This window comes from Salvelinus alpinus, chromosome 10, assembly GCF_045679555.1.
Source record: "Salvelinus alpinus chromosome 10, SLU_Salpinus.1, whole genome shotgun sequence".
NCBI classification, from domain to species: domain Eukaryota; kingdom Metazoa; phylum Chordata; class Actinopteri; order Salmoniformes; family Salmonidae; genus Salvelinus; species Salvelinus alpinus.
Window position 1 is genome coordinate 27,949,136 of NC_092095.1, and position 16,695 is coordinate 27,965,830.

Here is a 16,695-nt window from a genome sequence, read left to right on the forward strand (position 1 = left end):
GAGTAAAAAAATAATTAAAAAAATTGGTCAGAAAATGTCCAACATGTCAATCCAAAAAGTATACAAATGGCAATTACATTTTTGGGGCTATAAACTGCCTTATAAATCAAATTTATTTGAACTAACCGTGTAGCGTGCGATGGCTTGTGGTGACGTTAGTTAGGGATCTGTAACATCTCAATCTACTTTACAACATGTCATTACTGGCATCTAATTAGACGTAGTCTAAAGGCTGTGAGAACATTAACTTTTAATGACAAAAAGTTGATTCTACGGGGGAAAGTGGTTGGTGCTTTTAAGGTTATGTCTTCGTCTGGTTGTAAACCTGTCATTGTTGATGGTTACAGTAACAGTTGTGTATCATCTCATTAAAGTGATGCAGTAGGAGCCTAAACACTTTGAAACCTTCATAGCCATTTGGGTCAAGTCAATCCTATTAGGGGGAACCATGCTGATCATTAAAAATATAGGCCTAGAATTTCCAAACGTCAACCAAAGTTCAAAACAACCATTGCAAATTATGGTAATATCACCAATCTCCAGAGATTAAAAAAATATGCTTAAACAATTCATATTGCATGATGGGAAATATCAGTCGTTAATTGAACCAACAACCTGAGGCCGTATGGGAGAGTCCAGAGCCCATTTTATAATAGTAGGAGCACCAGCAGCGCAGTAATGACCCGAAAAGTCACTTCCATGGCAGCCCGTCACCCTCTTTTATGTCCTCATCAGAGCCCGTCTGGTTATGGTGCCGGAGCATAGCTAATGTTTTGTGCTTTACGAGGTGCTTATTGTTGTATCTAGAGAAGGTTCCCCGGCACTTCGCTTGCGCTGTAGCTGCCACCGGGCACAAGGCTGTGAGCGGTTGCTAAATGACCACAGATGTTGTCCTTACCCCTTATGACCCAGTCACATCCTGTTGTAGGCCAAATAACTGTTGAACTGACTTTACAGTTGAGGAAAAGTCCCTGAAACCCGACCAAGAATACCATTGTGAGTCCAAGTCATTAGGTTCGGAAAGCAGCAAAGCACAAACGCAGGGCTGTAGAAACACAAACAAGACTTTTCTGAAGATTTGATCAAACAAAACACTTTTTTACAGCAGTGGTGTTGTAGCGCTTGGGTGACACTGTTTATTATTGTCTTCTAGCTGTTATCTTGATCATCTCTACTACCACCAATGGTGTGTCAGCAGCAAAGCCAAAATGGTAGATTTGTAGATTTAGTTTGTTTGAGGAAAAACATTCCTATGATGTGATGTTTCATTCCCTAGTGTCCTTACCCAATGTGTCTGCATTTCCTTACAAATATCTGCCAACATCAATGTACAGTACATCCCTTGGATAATAATGTAACAATTTTTTCACTTCTCATTCAGGTAACGTGGTCCGACTCCTCATCCAGCAATGTCACCAAAACACATCTTGAACTGGAAAGCTTCTTGCTGAAGGTATAAATCACTAACTTGTGTTTTAGAAACCCAATGAAGCTATGATCAGCATTGCAATCTGTACTGTTAATCAATTTGGGATGTGAATAGGTATAGCTAAGTTGAAATGGAATTGACCCCAAGTTTCCTGCATAGCATCGACTGGATTTTCATCCACTCATAATGAGCAGGGATAATGAATGAGTTACTTATATAGTTACTTAATTAAGAGTTAATTACTTATTAAAATGAACTAAGTCTCACTCTTGTTTTGAAGGTATTTGTTTGAATGGTACTGTACATGACTTGTTAAACCTTGACTCACTTGTCCTCCCCCCGTCAAGCAGCTTCCGAAGGAGCAGTCCACCGAGTCGTTTGAAAAGGGCATCCTCCGGCTACTCAACCAGGGAGACCAGTACGAGATCAGGGAAGTGGAGGGGAACCTCAAGTGAGTTCTGCTTACCGGCCTGCCTGTCTTGCATTGCGTTGTTTTAGGGGGTTTTGCTTTTCGCCGTCATTAGATTGTAGGCTACATTTCATGTCAGCACTCAAAAGTGTACTACGAGTAGGTACGCCAGGTTGTCCCGACTTCTGCATGACAGACGACTCAGATTGTGAATTAAAACAGGTGTTGATGTAGTGGAGGCCTACTCTTAACAGACCAGAAGAGCAGTATCAATACTCACACGTAAAAGGCTTGTAGTCCTCTGTGTCACGGTTGGTAGAACATGGTGCTTGCAACGCCAGGATAGTGGGATCGATTCCTGGGATCACCCATACGTAAACAATGTATGCACGCATGACTGTAAGCCATTTGGGATAAAAGCGTCTGCTAAATGGCAAACAATATAGAATAGTGTGTGCTGTACCTACTGCAGTGATGCCATATACTCAGCCTAGGCTATGCTTACACCCAAGGGATTCTTCTTGGCGATTTCTCGTCAGTTCCTTTGAACCATTCGTCAGTTTCTCATTGGTGAAATGAGAAAGTCTCCAAGGAGAGTGTCTCAATTGTTCCCTCTCACTGATGTTGATCTAATTAGACGTTTATCCCCTCTGCTCTTCTGTAACAACATGACTGCATGATTACTTGAACAAAATGTCCTCCTCTGTGTTCTCAGTCAGAGGAATGCAAACAGACTAGTGCCCTTTTGATTTGTTTTTGACCAGAACCCTTTGCAATAAGCAGACTGGCTTACAGTCTCCACTGACTGACTGTTCCCGTGTGTAGAGATATGTGTGTGTGTGTGTGTGTGTGTGTGTGTGTGTGTGTGTGTGTGTGTGTGTGTGTGTGTGTGTGTGTGTGTGTGTGTGTGTGTGTGTGTGTGTGTGTGTTAGAGATGCATGTGTGTACATGACACACCATCTTGGTTACTTTGAGGTGCGGTGTCTTGTTGTGAGGACAACAATGCCCCCTCCTGGAAACCACTTCTAGTAAGTTTCGTTTTAATGGAAAATGAAAGCTTAGAGGGCCATTAACTCAACTGATTGATAACAATGAACAAACAACACAAGTTTGAAGCATTTATCTGTTGCTATGTAAGCCTATTCAAGAGTACCTGATGATTGGATTAAAGAAATGGCAAAGTGTATGTTGGCCTGGTCAGTGAAGCGTTGAAACACACACACACACAGGTTCAGCTTTGGTTTCATATCCAAAGGGCAGGGCCACTTCTCGTCAATCAGCTGGGTAAGACTGTTGTTCCTTCCAGATCACCCAGTCACACCCCTTGTGTCCAATATCTGACCACATTACTGTAACCTGACAACACAGCCAGTCAACCGATGAAACAGGTCTACTATGCCATAAAATTACACATCCATAATTCTAAAAACATATTGAGTTATATGATCTCTATCTACTTGGCCCACTCTCAGGCGCTAGCAAACAGTGGAATGAATTCAGCATTTCTTTCATCAAATGTCCTTATTGCACTGATATTGCAAAGTTAATGGAATTTGTACTCTGATGCGTTTTTGAAGCGGATAGAATTTCCGTTTGACATTTGTGTTGTGACGGCACGGATCTCACAATCTGGCTGGCAATTTTACCTTCAGAGAAGTTGCGTGGCAACAAACCTATATGCCTAAGTTATGAGGTAAACTGAGGAGCAGACCCTGAGGAATGGAATGGATCCTGTTGAAAAGAGCAGAGCCCATATTCATAAAGTCTGAGTAGGAGTGATCTAGGATCAGATCCTCCCGGTCCATATAATCTTATTCATTATGATCTAAAAGGCAAAACTGATCCTAGATCATGTTGAGTACGGTCCCAGCGCTTCCTGTTAAATTAGAACTCCATCCAGCTTTAAAATGTAGGTCAACACTGACCGTACAGTCAAGTCATTACTAGTCAACGCATCAGATTCATCCAGTGCATTGGTTCAACGTTTTACTCCACAGCTTTGAGTTCAGCTTTGGGCCTCGGCTAACTTGTCATTTTATATTTTTCACCCATTTACAAAGGTCTCTTTTTCAAAGAAGTAAAATTACAAAAATGTTTTTTTTCTCTTGCCAGGGAGAAGTTTCTGTCGGCTCCACAAGCTTTCCGACAGACAAGCAAGGTCTGTGGCTTCTTCCTGTGTGAGTCCTCCTCCTCCAGCCCCAGCTGCAGCAGATGTAAGCTGTGTGTGTGTGTGTGTGTGTGTGTGTGTGTGTGTGTGTGTGTGTGTGTGTGTGTGTGTGTGTGTGTGTGTGTGTGTGTGTGTGTGTGTGTGTGTGTGTGTGTGTGTGTGTGTGTGTGTGTGTGTGTGTGTGTCAGGACATTTGACCTGCAGCATTTTAAATTTACCAGACCCATATGCATTGGGTACGTAACCTGATTAGGTCATCCACCCACGGTGCTCAGAATGACAGAAATCACATTTAGTTTATGGTAATTCATCTTAACAAAACATGCAGCTCGAGGAGGCAATTGCGTGCATCCATCTTACCAAATTCCGATGCACAATTTGAAGACGTTAAAATAACTGTCCAAACGGTCTAAGTCACTGCAGTGCTAGAGGCGTCACTACAGACACCCTGGTTCGAATCCAGACTTGGGTCTAAGGCACTGGGGTATAAATAAATAGAATAATTGTCCACATTTACTTTTTCTCAGCCAGCAAGACGAGTAACGAACAGCAAAATCACTAGCCTATGTGAATCTACTATCCCCCATAGTAGAAAAGTTGACCTATTCTATTTGTCAGCTTGTCGTTCTGTGCGAGAAAGAAATATCCTATTCCGAACAGACTCTGGGACAGTTGTGGGACGATAGATCCCAAATTCATACAACCAGTAGATCTAGGCTACTTCCCTCAAAAGAAACATTAGAAAGCAAATGAGGCTCATGCAACAGATCAAAACGTTTAGCTTAAAATGTTGATAAAATATTACTTCACATTATTGCGCACAAAGCGCCACGCACATGCGAGATTAATAAAGAGATCTAAAGATGCAACAACTAGCATGTGTTGCTTATATGACTAGGATTGTGCCTTTGGCAACTGGACAATGAAATAAAGTTGAGAGAAATAGGTGACTAGTTATAATATTTATAAAATAATTGCCTGCACGTTTGGTTGGATTTTGGCTAGGCTACTTTGAAGCAAGGTAAGACATGCCTCATATGTAGTAAAACAGGTTCCAAACAATTAAGTATATGTTTTCAAAACGCAATGTGGTGTGTGATGTTCTGAAGTCTGCCTTGTTGCCTATGCACTTCAATAGCGAATGGGAAGCGCGCTTCAATTACCAGTTGAGAAATAACCTGTAATCATGGCCATTGTTTTTAACACGTGATTGCATTTACAATTGTTCTGCAATGATTGGACTTATAAAAGCTAATGTTTCATGAGCTGTAGCAGCAGCTCTCGCGCTACATCAACTGATATTTTGATCAATGAATAGGCTAAAATGCATTATTTCTCAATGGGATTTTAAAAATTTGCCCAGACAATTGGCCGGCACCCATTTTATTTATAGGCTTTTCATTTTTGGGTGGGGAGCCGGCTATTACCGGTTAACGGAAACCCTGGTGTGTGTGTGTGTGTGTGTGTGTGTGTGTGTGTGTGTGTGTGTGTGTGTGTGTGTGTGTGTGTGTGTGTGTGTGTGTGTGTGTGTATTTATACATATGTTGGGATACAGGCTCAGAGACATGCCATAGAGCAGTGCTAAAAGGCCATAATAAAAATAGGTCGTTTCTAAACAGCGATAAAATAGTAGAGTTGGAAAATTCAAAAGAAATTCTGCCATTTCTTTAAAGTGTGTGCATGTGGTGGTGATGGGGACTAGCCTATTTTAGGTGTGAATAAGGGCTGGGAATTGCAAGGGACCTCGCGATACAATATCATAACGATATTTAGGTACCGATACGATATGTATTGCGATTTGATACTGCAAGTAGGAATAATAGGAACACCCTTTTGCCCTCAGAACAGCCTCAATTTGTAGGGGCATGGACTCTACAGGGTGTCGAAAGCGTTCCACAGGGTTACTGGCACATGTTGACATCAATGCTACTCACAGTTGTGTCAAGTTGGCTAAATGTCCTTAGGGTGGTGTACCATTCTTGATACACACGGGAAACTATCTAGCATGGAAGAACTCAGCAGTGGCGCAGTTTTTCTCACAGACCGGTGCACCTGGCACCTATTACCATACCCCGTTCAAAAGCACTTAAATCTTTTGTGTTGCCCATTCACCCTCTGAATGGCACACAAACTCAATCTAAGTCTCAATTGTGTCAAGGCTTAAAAATCCTTCTTTAAACCTGTCTCCTCCCCTTCATCTACAATGATTGAAGTGGATTTAACAAGTGACATCAACAAGTTATCATAGCTTTCACCTGGATTCACCTGGTCAATCTATGACATGGAAAGAGCTGGTCTTAATAATGTTTTGTACACTCAGTGCATGTCTGCTGCAGAGAGACAAGAGAGAACAGTAGGATAAAAGTGCTGAAAACATGTTGGCTCGCTATTTAGTAATTTAGCAGACGCTCTTATCCGGAGCGACTTACAATTAGTGCATTCATCTTAATTAAGATAGCTGGTGAGAGAACAACATATCACAGTTGTATTGTATTTTCCCTCAATAAAGTAGTTATCAGTAATCAAAGTGTGTGCTAGATTGACCAAGCAAGACATTAACAGAAACAAGTTATTGAAAGAAAATACTATTATTGTAGAAACAAGATGGAGAACAAGCTATAGGGTGAAAAACACAGGGGTTTTGGCGCAGGTACACCCGACTAGCGCTACATACAGTTGAAGGTGGAAGTTTACATACACCTTAGCCAAATATATTTAAACTCAGTTTTTCACAATTCCTGCCATTTAATCCGAGTAAAAAATTCCCTGTCTTAGGTCAGGTAGGATCACCACTTTATTTTACGAATGTGAAATGTCAGAATAATAGTAGAGAGAATGATTTATTTCAGCTTTTATTTCTTTCATCACATTCCCAGTGGGTCAGAAGTTTACATACACTCAATTAGTATTTGGTAGCTTTGCCTTTAAATTGTTTAACTTGGGCCAAACGTTTTGGGTAGCCTTCCACAAGATTCCCACAATAAGTTGGGTGAATTTTGGCCCATTCCTCCTGACAGAGCTGGTGTAACTGAGTCAGGTCTGTAGTCCTTGCTCGCACATGCTTTTTCAGGTCTGCCCACAAATTTTCAATAGGCTGGAGGTCAGGGCTTTGTGATGGCCACTCCAATACCTTGACTTTGTTGTCCTTAAGCCATTTTGCCACAACTTTGGAAGTATGCTTAGGGTCATTGTCCATTTGGAAGACCCATTTGCGACCAAGCTTTCACTTCCTGACTGATGTCTTGAGATGTTGCTTCAATACATCCACATCATTTTCTTGCCTCATGATGCCATTTATTTTGTGAAGTGCACCAATCCCTCCTGCAGCAAAGCACCCCCACAACATGATGCTTCCACCCCCGTGCTTCACGGTTGGGATGTTGTTCTTCGGCTTGCAAGCCTCCCCCTTTTTCCTCCTTAATTTAACGATGGTCATCATGGCCAAACAGTTCTATTTTTGTTTCATCAGACCAGAGGACATTTCTCCAAAAAGTACGATCTTTGGCCCCATGGTCAAAAAAAAAAAACATAGTCTGGCTTTTTTATGGCGGTTTTGGAGCAGTGGCTTCTTCCTTGCTGAGCGGCCTTTCAGGTTATGTCGATATAGGACTTGTTTTACTGTGGATATAGATACTTTTGTACCCGTTTCCTCTAGCATCTTCACAAGGTCCTTTGCTGTTGTTTTGGGATTGATTTGCACTTTTCGCACCAAAGTACGTTCATCTCTAGGAGACAGAGCGCGTCTCCTTCCTGAGCGGTATGACGGCAGCGTGGTCCCATGGTGTTTATACTTGCGTACTATTGTTTGTACAGATGAACGTGGTACCTTCACACGTTTAGAAATTGCTCCCAAGGATGAACCAGACTTGTGGAGGTCTACAATTTTTTTTCTGAGGTCTTGGCTGATTTCTTTTGGTTTTCCCATGATGTCAAGCAAAGAGGCACTGAGTTTGAAGGAAGGCCCATGAAATACATCAACAGGTACACCTCCAATTGAGTCAAATGATGTCAATTAGCCTATCAGAAGCTTCTAAAGCCATGACATAATTTTCTGGAATTTTTCCAAGCTTTTTAAAGGCACAGACAAGTTAGTGTATGTAAACTTCTGACCCACTGGAATTGTGATACAGTGAATTATAAGTGAAATAATCTGTCTGTAAACAATTGTTGGAAAAGTTACTTGTGTCATGCATGAAGTAGATGTCCTAACCGACTTGCCAAAACTATAGTTTGTTAATAAGAAATTTGTGGAGTGGTTGAAAAATTAGTATTAATGACTCCAACCTAAGTGTGTATGTAAACTTCCGACTTCAACTTTAAATGACTAAAACCAGATATAAAGTATGTAGAAAAGATAATGGAGCAATATATTTTAAATGAGATCCTCTATGAGAACTATCAATCACCAAAATAAAAACGAAACATTCAGGGAGAATCTAAAATTCAAAGAATGTCATGGCATTGATTTTGCTATAATGTTTGAGTCACTCAGAAAGCATAAGAACAAGCCATGGCAAAATGTGTAGAATTCCAGGAAATTAGCTTTAAAACTGAAAATGTTGTCGTGGGGTAAGAGGATGGCCTATAAAACCATGCCATTGGCCACGCCCACTACCAAGCCCCCACCTCTGCCACCGCTGCTGAAATAAATCCTAGGGGAAACACTGCAAGCAACACAGTGAAAATTGTGTAGGCTACCTGTATGTGTTTTTTATGCAGCGCTCTCATAAAAAGTCATAAAACTTTTGTTTTATTAACATTCCGAATGTCATTATCTATCCTTGTATTTAGCAAATTTTAGACAAATACTTTTAAAATAGGCCTATTTGTTATTTTGATTAATGCTCTTGCAAGTAATCGAATACTAACATCCGTTTGGATATTCAAATAACCATGCCCATCCCTAACTTGGAGTCAAAGTAGCGATATAATATCGCCCCCTAATCACATGGGCGTACAGATGACATACAGTACCATCCATGGCCATGCCGCCATTCTTCTAACTCATGTCATGGATCACTATACATCATGGCACATTAGCCGTCCTCCTCAAGCTCAGCTCATCCACATGTTGCTCCATCCCTCTCTCCATGGCTGAGGCTGGGCAGCAGGATGATGAATAGGTCCCCCAGGCACCTGTTCGGGGAGAAGCGCTCTCGGAAGGCCCCTAAATCATCCAAAATCAACAGACTTGGGCTGCTATGGAGTGGAGGGGGGTTGAGAAGGCCCTGTGGATACAGAGCATGAGGACGTGTGTGTGTGTGTGTGTGTGTGTGTGTGTGTGTGTGTGTGTGTGTGTGTGTGTGTGTGTGTGTGTGTGTGTGTGTGTGTGTGTGTGTGTGCATACTCTAATCATACCGTTTGTATACATGAACGTATACAAACACATGTCTTGAGGTGGGCTCTAGGCTGTGTGTGTGTGCGCGACTCACCCACAGCTCCCTAGCCTTCCCGCAGAGCAGCTGTACATTGACACCCAGGTGAGGTGAGCGATGCGGGCAGCACGATGCCCTGGCAGGCCCAACAACAGGATGTACTGTTCAGAACTGGGCCACGTCACCATGGATGTGTCCCAAATGGCAGCCCATGAGTCAGCCTCAGGACTACTGTACTGGCACTACAGAGGAATACCACTGACCAATGGCTATCAATCCACCTCTTTTTACCCATCCTCTTTCTCTCCGCCACTCTATGGATGCATCTCGAATAGCACCCTATTCACTATGTAGTGTACTACTTCTGACAAGAGTAGTGTTTTATATGGGGAATAGGCTGCCATTTGTGACTCCGTCTTCGTCATATTCTCAGTTGGATAAATTGTGCAACCCCATAACAGGAAGCATTAGATCAGAGGAGGCACTCAAAGCTTTTAATGTGGCTCAATTTGATGCAAAATGTTCCCCTTTTTGGTTAATCGTGTAAATGTCAGTCCCTTTACCCCTCTCCAACCTTTTGTATTATAAACCTAGCTGTTTTTGGAACGTCCTTTGAGCAGCCGAATCTTTAACAGCTGTAAAAAATGGATTAGGCGCAAATGTTCCACAACCTAAATGAAATGGGTTCCATTTTGTACCCTCAGAGCAGGATAGAGGGGAAACAAGAAGGGAGAATTAGATTTGTGCTAACAAAACGCATCAGTAACTCTGGACATTTTATTAGAGGGTCCAGCTAGCCCTAGATTGATGGATGAAGGGAGAGCGGAAGAGAGGGAGGAAAGGAGATATGGAGGGAGTGTGGAGTTGTTGATTGGCCAACAGCACCAGTTACTGCTAATAATATTTTTTATTTAACTAGGCAAGTCAGTTAAGAACAAGTTCTTATTTGCTCTAACCACTAGGCTACCTGCCGCTTAAAGTAAAGTGTTGCCTAGATGTCTTAGTGACTTACTTCAATGGAATTACTGTTTATGAAGGATAGGATATGTTAATGATTATGCATCATGTAGCTGCATGGGAAACAAGCATTTCTCCCCATACTTCCCTTTTAATATCAGAGACATCAGACTGACTTGTCAATGCTACTTTCTTGCCAATACCTACACTCCCTACTGTGTCTCCTACTGAAGCCATCTGGCATCAGAGGCTACGTCCCAAATGACTCCCTTTTCCCTATGGGCTCTGGTCAAAAGTAGTGCCCTATATAGGGAATAGGGTTACCCTGCCCTACCTGAGAGACCGGTGGCGGGTGACAGCAGAGGGCTGACAAGCTAGGTGGGAGAGGCAGGTGTAGGGGACCCGATCGAGTGTCCGTGTCACCGCAGAGTGATCCACACAGAGGGGCTGAGTGATCAACAAGGCCCAGAGGGTGACACAAATCGCATAGAGAGATGGCTCCGATCAGGTGCTCCATGATTAACAGCAGTGTTTCCCCTAGCTCGACTTCCCCTACTTGTGATGGCGGTCCGCCTGACTCTTTTGTCTAAAAGACTGACTTGATGTGTCATTGTACACATTAAACTAATAGCAGTTTTCCACTGGGCAAGTCATGACATTTCTTCCCCCAATTTCGTGATATTCAATTGGTAGTTACAGTCTCGTCCCATCACTGCAACTCCCATACGGACTCGGGAGAGGCAAAGGTCGAGAGCCATGCATCCTCCGAAACACGACCCCGCCAAGCCGCACTGCTTCTTGACACACTGCTCACTTAACCCGGAAGCCAGCCGCACTGATGTGTCAGAGGAAACACCCTTATAACTGGCGCCCGAAGTCAGCGTGCGCCGCCCAGCCCGTCACGAGTCGCTAGAGCGCAATGGGACAAGGACATCCCGGCCTGCCAAACCCTTCTCTAACCCGGCCGCCTCATGGGTCTCCCAGTCGCGGCCGGCTGCGACACAGCCTGGGATCGAACCCGGGCCTGTAGTGACGCCTCAAGCTTTAGACCGCTGCGCCACTCGGGAGGCCAAGTCATAACATTGTTGTTATAAGTGGAATTAGACTGTGTGTGTGTGTGTGTGTGCCTCTTTCCAGTTAACCCTGTGGCCCTACGGAAGCCATACAAAGAGGACTGCTCAGAGGCATCCAGCCAGGAGGAAGGTGTGTGTGAGTACCCCATCTCCAACCTACTTCACTCCCAAACCCTGTTCACCCTACACCCTACTCATTCCAACATGGTTAACCCCCTAACCCAGGTCAACCTGAAGCCCACTCCCCTCATCCCAACCCTGTTTACTCCCCAGTTCAGAGGCGGAATCTAGAAGAAGTGTATTCTGGGAGACTAAGAAGTTTTGACAGTTAGCCAACACCTTAACTGGTAGGAAGAGAAGTTAGAGTTGTTGATTTGAAGAAGGGTTGTTGTAGATACCTTTAGCCTAGACTATTCCTCGCAAGGGTTTTCCTAAACTCCAGTTAAAAAGCCGGTGTTATGTCACGTAGCTCGCCAGCTAACCATGTGTGAACCAGAAATATAGGGCACTTATACTCCGTCACATCTCTGTTTTAGGTGTCTATTCATTTAGTTTAAACTGAGCAGGGGGAGGGGAAGGGAGGAATGCACAGGATTCTTTCTCTGGCTCGGCAGGGCAGGAGAGGAAGTCCTGTACTCCAGGACAGACAAGTAGCGCTATGTCGCTAACTTCTGTTTATTTTGGTCGGGTGCTCGGAAAGCCTGGGCTCTCTTTCTTTCTCTCTCTGACTATCTATCTCTGTCTCTCACCCTCTGGCTCTTCTCTCTGTCGCTCTTACTCTCTCTCTCTTCCATCCCTTGCATTTCGAGGCTATATTTTGCCCGTTGTCCGTGCACTGGGCTCACAGGCTAGTCACAGGCCACAGTGCATACACTCACTGCAGGCTTAGCTAAACCAATTAATGTCCTATTAGTATAATAACTTATGTCATAAAGCATTACAACGTACCTCACTGAGGACAGCACAGAAAAACCTGTTGCTACTGACTGATAAATAAAGATGGAAATGAGTTTTGATGTGAACTGAAAAGTTGATTTTAATTCGTATTGTTCCTGTCAACTAAAGATGAATGAATAAATAAATGTCTCTACCCTTCAGATTTGGAGCCGTACATTCAGGGGCACCGGAAGAAAGATGGCAGCAAGAGCCCCAGCCTTAAGTAAGCACCCTATTGTCTTAATGTAACAGACGTCACGTAGCCTGCTTAACAAGTACCGCTTTCCTCACACCGAGGCTCGAACCCAAGACCTCCACCTTGCAAACACACGTGACTGCTCTCCTGAAGTGTTTTACCAGTCAAGAGTCAGATGTCTATCTCCCCACCTAATGAATAAGGTTTGGAATGAGGGTAGCGTAACCTAATCCTAGATCTGTGGTTAGGAGTGACTCCTCCTTCAAATGAGTAGCACCTACCACCCCAGTGCAGATCTACACAAGTGCCAATAGTTTTGTTTCTGATGAAAGACATGAAAATTATTCTCATTCCGCCTCTCCTTTTCCCAGCATTCCCAATGCCAAAAGTTCCCAGGGGGAGAGCAGTCGGAGGGGGCCCCACGGCTCGGAGCACAACGGCCTGACAGACTGGAGGAGGAAGAGCTGTACGCTCAAACCCAACCAAGACACCTCTGGGGGGCTGGGCCCAGAGCAGGTGAGACAGACGGAAAACAAGGCTACATCCCAAATGGCACCCTATTCCCTTTATAGTGCACTACTTTTGACCCCAAAAAAATGAATTTACAGTTAACGCTAAGCAATTGAGGCATTGTTATTCAGATAGTTTTGTATCATTGTTTACAATGTATGCACATACAGTACAGTACATAAGGAGTTAATTTAGACCAGGCAGACATGTTACATTTCAAGATGGCTGACACATTGCTCCACTGCTCCACTTTAGCCTGTAGTGTCAGTGACCAAATTAGGGCTGATGCTCCGTATAAACAACATAAGCGTGTGTGAGAGCATCTTTGCGTGTGTAAGTGTGTACCACACACAGTCAACTCTTCACCCACCACAACCGTGTGGCATGGGCCAGGGGACTATTCTCTTGGCCTAGTGAGATCAATCAAGAGTATGTTTGCAATCAACTGACCCAGCACATTCTTTCCACAGCGCTTCTCAAAGGAACCTATACAATGGGGGCTTGTCCATTCAGGAATCATTACACACAGGGCCCCAAAGAATAAAAACGCCTTCCCCTTCACATAGTTATTGACATAGTATAGATAGGATTACTTTGCTCACTGCCCTAGCATTGATGTTTTTCATTCAATGCCAGACATGTTACATTCTCTCTGTAGGGAGAATGCCAGCCTGCATACTGATTTATGCTCCAAAAACATTTTGTTAAAACGTTTTTACTACCTATGTGGGACAATTTCCCTCCTAGGCTCTATCCAGAACCGTAGGCCACAATCTCCGTGGCATCGGGAATCACATTTATTATTTATAAGATCTTATCATGTCAATAGGGAGGTAACATCATGAGTTGGGATTATGGTTTATTGTTTAGCTAGCTAGCTACATGTCTTAACAAAAGACTCCTATGCAAGTATCCATTTCAATAGAAATGTTGATAGACGTAACGTTAGCTGGTAAATTCGCTCTGGCTATCTACTCCGATTTCAGACCACTGGTAAGATAGTCTAGCTAGCTACATTTTCAGATATTACACGTTTCTAATTTTTACATAGTCATTTGCTTTGCTTGTTATAGCCAAATGTTAGCTAGCTAACATTGAACCTGGTTGGTTAGATACCTGCAGATTCATGCAGGGTAGTAATGTCATGAGTCGTGATTATGTTTCATTGTTTAGCTAGCTAGCTACACGTCTTAACAAAATACTAATTTTAATAGAATAGCACTGCGACAACTGTTAGTCAGTTAGCTTGGATGCTTAACTGCTGTTGCTCGGATCAACCCTTAAAGAGATTGGTGGAGTTAAAGCGTAAGAGGGTGTGAATGATGCTGAATGGGAAGAAGAGCTCTCCAGTAGGTACCAAAACATTCAACGGCCATTCAAAGTGAGGTTACAAGTTTATCAACTTTCAGAGCAGAATTACTTTCCCATTGTTCCTCAAATGCAGTGTATGATATACCATTTTGTAGCTCTGTGTCTCTGCTTTTATCCAATGGGCTCCCGAGTGGCGCAGCGGTCTAAGGCACTGCATCTCAGTGCAAGAGTCAATACAGTCCCTGGTTCGAATCCAGGCTGTATCACATCCGGCCATGATTGGGATTCCCATAGGGCTGCGCAGAATTGGTAGCGTCTTTCAGGTTTAGCTGGGGTAGGCCGTCATTGTAAATAAGAATTTGTTCTTAACTGACTTGCCTAGTTAAATTAATAAAAAAATATTTCAAATTTTGCTTCTTGAATCAAGGCGATCGGTCACATATACCTGTGTGGGTGTGTATGTGTGTGTGTGGACATGTTTAACTATACTTTTGGGGACCAGAAGTCCCCACAAGAATAGTAAATAAACAAATATTTGACCAACTGGGGACATTTTGTTAGTCCCCACAAGGTCAAATGCTATTTCTAGGGGATTTAGTGTTAGTTTTAGGGTTAGCAGCTAGTGTTAGGTTTAAGGTTACGGTACGGGTTAGGTTTATGGTTTAGGGAAAATGGGATTTAGTATGGGACTGAATTGTGTGTCCCCACAAGGTTAGTTATACAAGTGTGTGTGTGTGTGTGTGTGTGTGTGTGTGTGTGTGTGTGTGTGTGTGTGTGTGTGTGTGTGTGTGTGTGTGTGTGTGTGTGTGTGTGTGTGTGTGTGTGTGTGTGTGTGTGTGTGTGTGTGTGCGCTCCAAGGTCACAGCCCTCAGCAGCAATAATAACATGTCTAGCTCAGCAGCAATAGGATTGCTATCAGCGTTAGCCAGGGTGAAGCGCTGTGCCCTTTGACCCCTCCCACTATAGCTCTGGGTCGGTGTCCAGCACCGCCTCATTCATGTGGCCCCCATCATGTGACAGGGGTTGTGTAACAGGCAGCAGCACTATGGCATTCCTGCTCTGGCACATGGTATAGTTGGAGCTATAGGTTTTAAAGACACAGTCTGTAGATTTCTTTTCTCCTGTGGTTGTATGAGGAATATAACATGATATACCAACCCTCCTCCTTGAGAGCTAACTGAGTGTGCAGGCTTGTATCATTGAATGTTCCGTTGTCTAAATATATGTTTTTGCTCTGTCTGCAGCATCAGGACAGTGAAAAGAGGAGCAGCCACCCTGCCACCAAGAGCAAGCCACGAGCACTGGGACCAGACAGGTGATCACTATTCCCTATATAGTGCATTATTTGCATTATTTATGCCCAGGTCCCATAGGGCTCTGGTCAAAAGTAGTGCTCTATATAGGGAAAAGGGTGCCATTTGGGATGCATCCTATATCAATATTCAAACCTGACTTACGGTTGAATCTGCTCATAATCTATCATCGCAAGACAGTCAGTCACCATCACTCGCCTTCTAAAAGGGTCCTAACATTGACTGACATTTAAGAGACTTCCCTATTCAGACATACTGCCTCAACACTGAGCCGGCTGACCATACATACAGTTGCTACGTTGTGATAAGTGCTGAGCACGCACTGAGCACTCAGACAAACATGGCCATGACAGGTACGACAGGCTCGGGAAACGAATGCTAAAACAGTGTGACTGAGTTCATGAACCCCCACCATGGGGCCTGACAGAGAAGGCATAGCATTTTGCTAGCTAGCATGCTAACAGCTGAGCCAGAGATGGTTTAATATGTAAGCTGTTTTCCTTTTTTTTGTCACAGTTCTGGTCTGCATAAAGGGTGGTTGCCAAGCACCCAGGCAGACAACTGCTACAGGCGCTTTTGAGAACTAGTAGAGACTTCAAATAAAGGAGTTTTCCTCCCTATCTACTTATTAGAAACATTTCTATTTGGGCTATAGGGTTTAGCATTGCGCTAGCTAGCATTCTAGAAACAGAGCTGTCTCCTCCTGCTACCAACTAATGTGACAAGCCACAGGCCTCAATTTCTCTTATCCTCCCTCCTTTATCTTTTGTGACTAACCGCTCGCCTGTCTCTCTCTCCTCCAGGGAAAAGGGGAAGAAAGGAGAAGGAAGAGCTGCCTACTTGACGAACGGGAGCATAGTGCCTCTGGCTTCTCAGCGAACGCGACAATCGACAGGGAAAGGTGGGAATCGATGGAAATGAATTTGCCCTTGCAGTCTTCTTCCTGTCCCAGTCGACTCTGAAATGTTATCAAATGCTATTTGGATAAAAAAGATTATTGTGTTTTTGTTTTCTGGGTG

The 16,695-nt window shown here is 43.5% G+C and overlaps 1 protein-coding gene across 7 annotated transcripts in view; it reads left to right on the forward strand.

Moving 5' to 3' along the window:
- LOC139531830 (zinc finger CCHC domain-containing protein 2-like) overlaps window positions 1-16,695 on the forward strand; it is a 69,455-nt gene that overhangs the window by 46,939 nt on the left and 5,821 nt on the right. For 3 of the 7 annotated variants that reach the window (XM_071328704.1, XM_071328711.1, XM_071328707.1), the window contains exons 4-11: window positions 1,382-1,453; window positions 1,777-1,880; window positions 3,951-4,051; window positions 11,475-11,546; window positions 12,509-12,569; window positions 12,914-13,058; window positions 15,608-15,678; window positions 16,480-16,577. In XM_071328704.1, the coding sequence (XP_071184805.1) occupies window positions 1,382-1,453; window positions 1,777-1,880; window positions 3,951-4,051; window positions 11,475-11,546; window positions 12,509-12,569; window positions 12,914-13,058; window positions 15,608-15,678; window positions 16,480-16,577 (724 nt within the window). The remainder of the gene's footprint in view (window positions 1-1,381; window positions 1,454-1,776; window positions 1,881-3,950; window positions 4,052-11,474; window positions 11,547-12,508; window positions 12,570-12,913; window positions 13,059-15,607; window positions 15,679-16,479; window positions 16,578-16,695) is intronic. The other 4 variants (XM_071328706.1, XM_071328709.1, XM_071328710.1 and 1 more) reach the window with 4 other exon arrangements.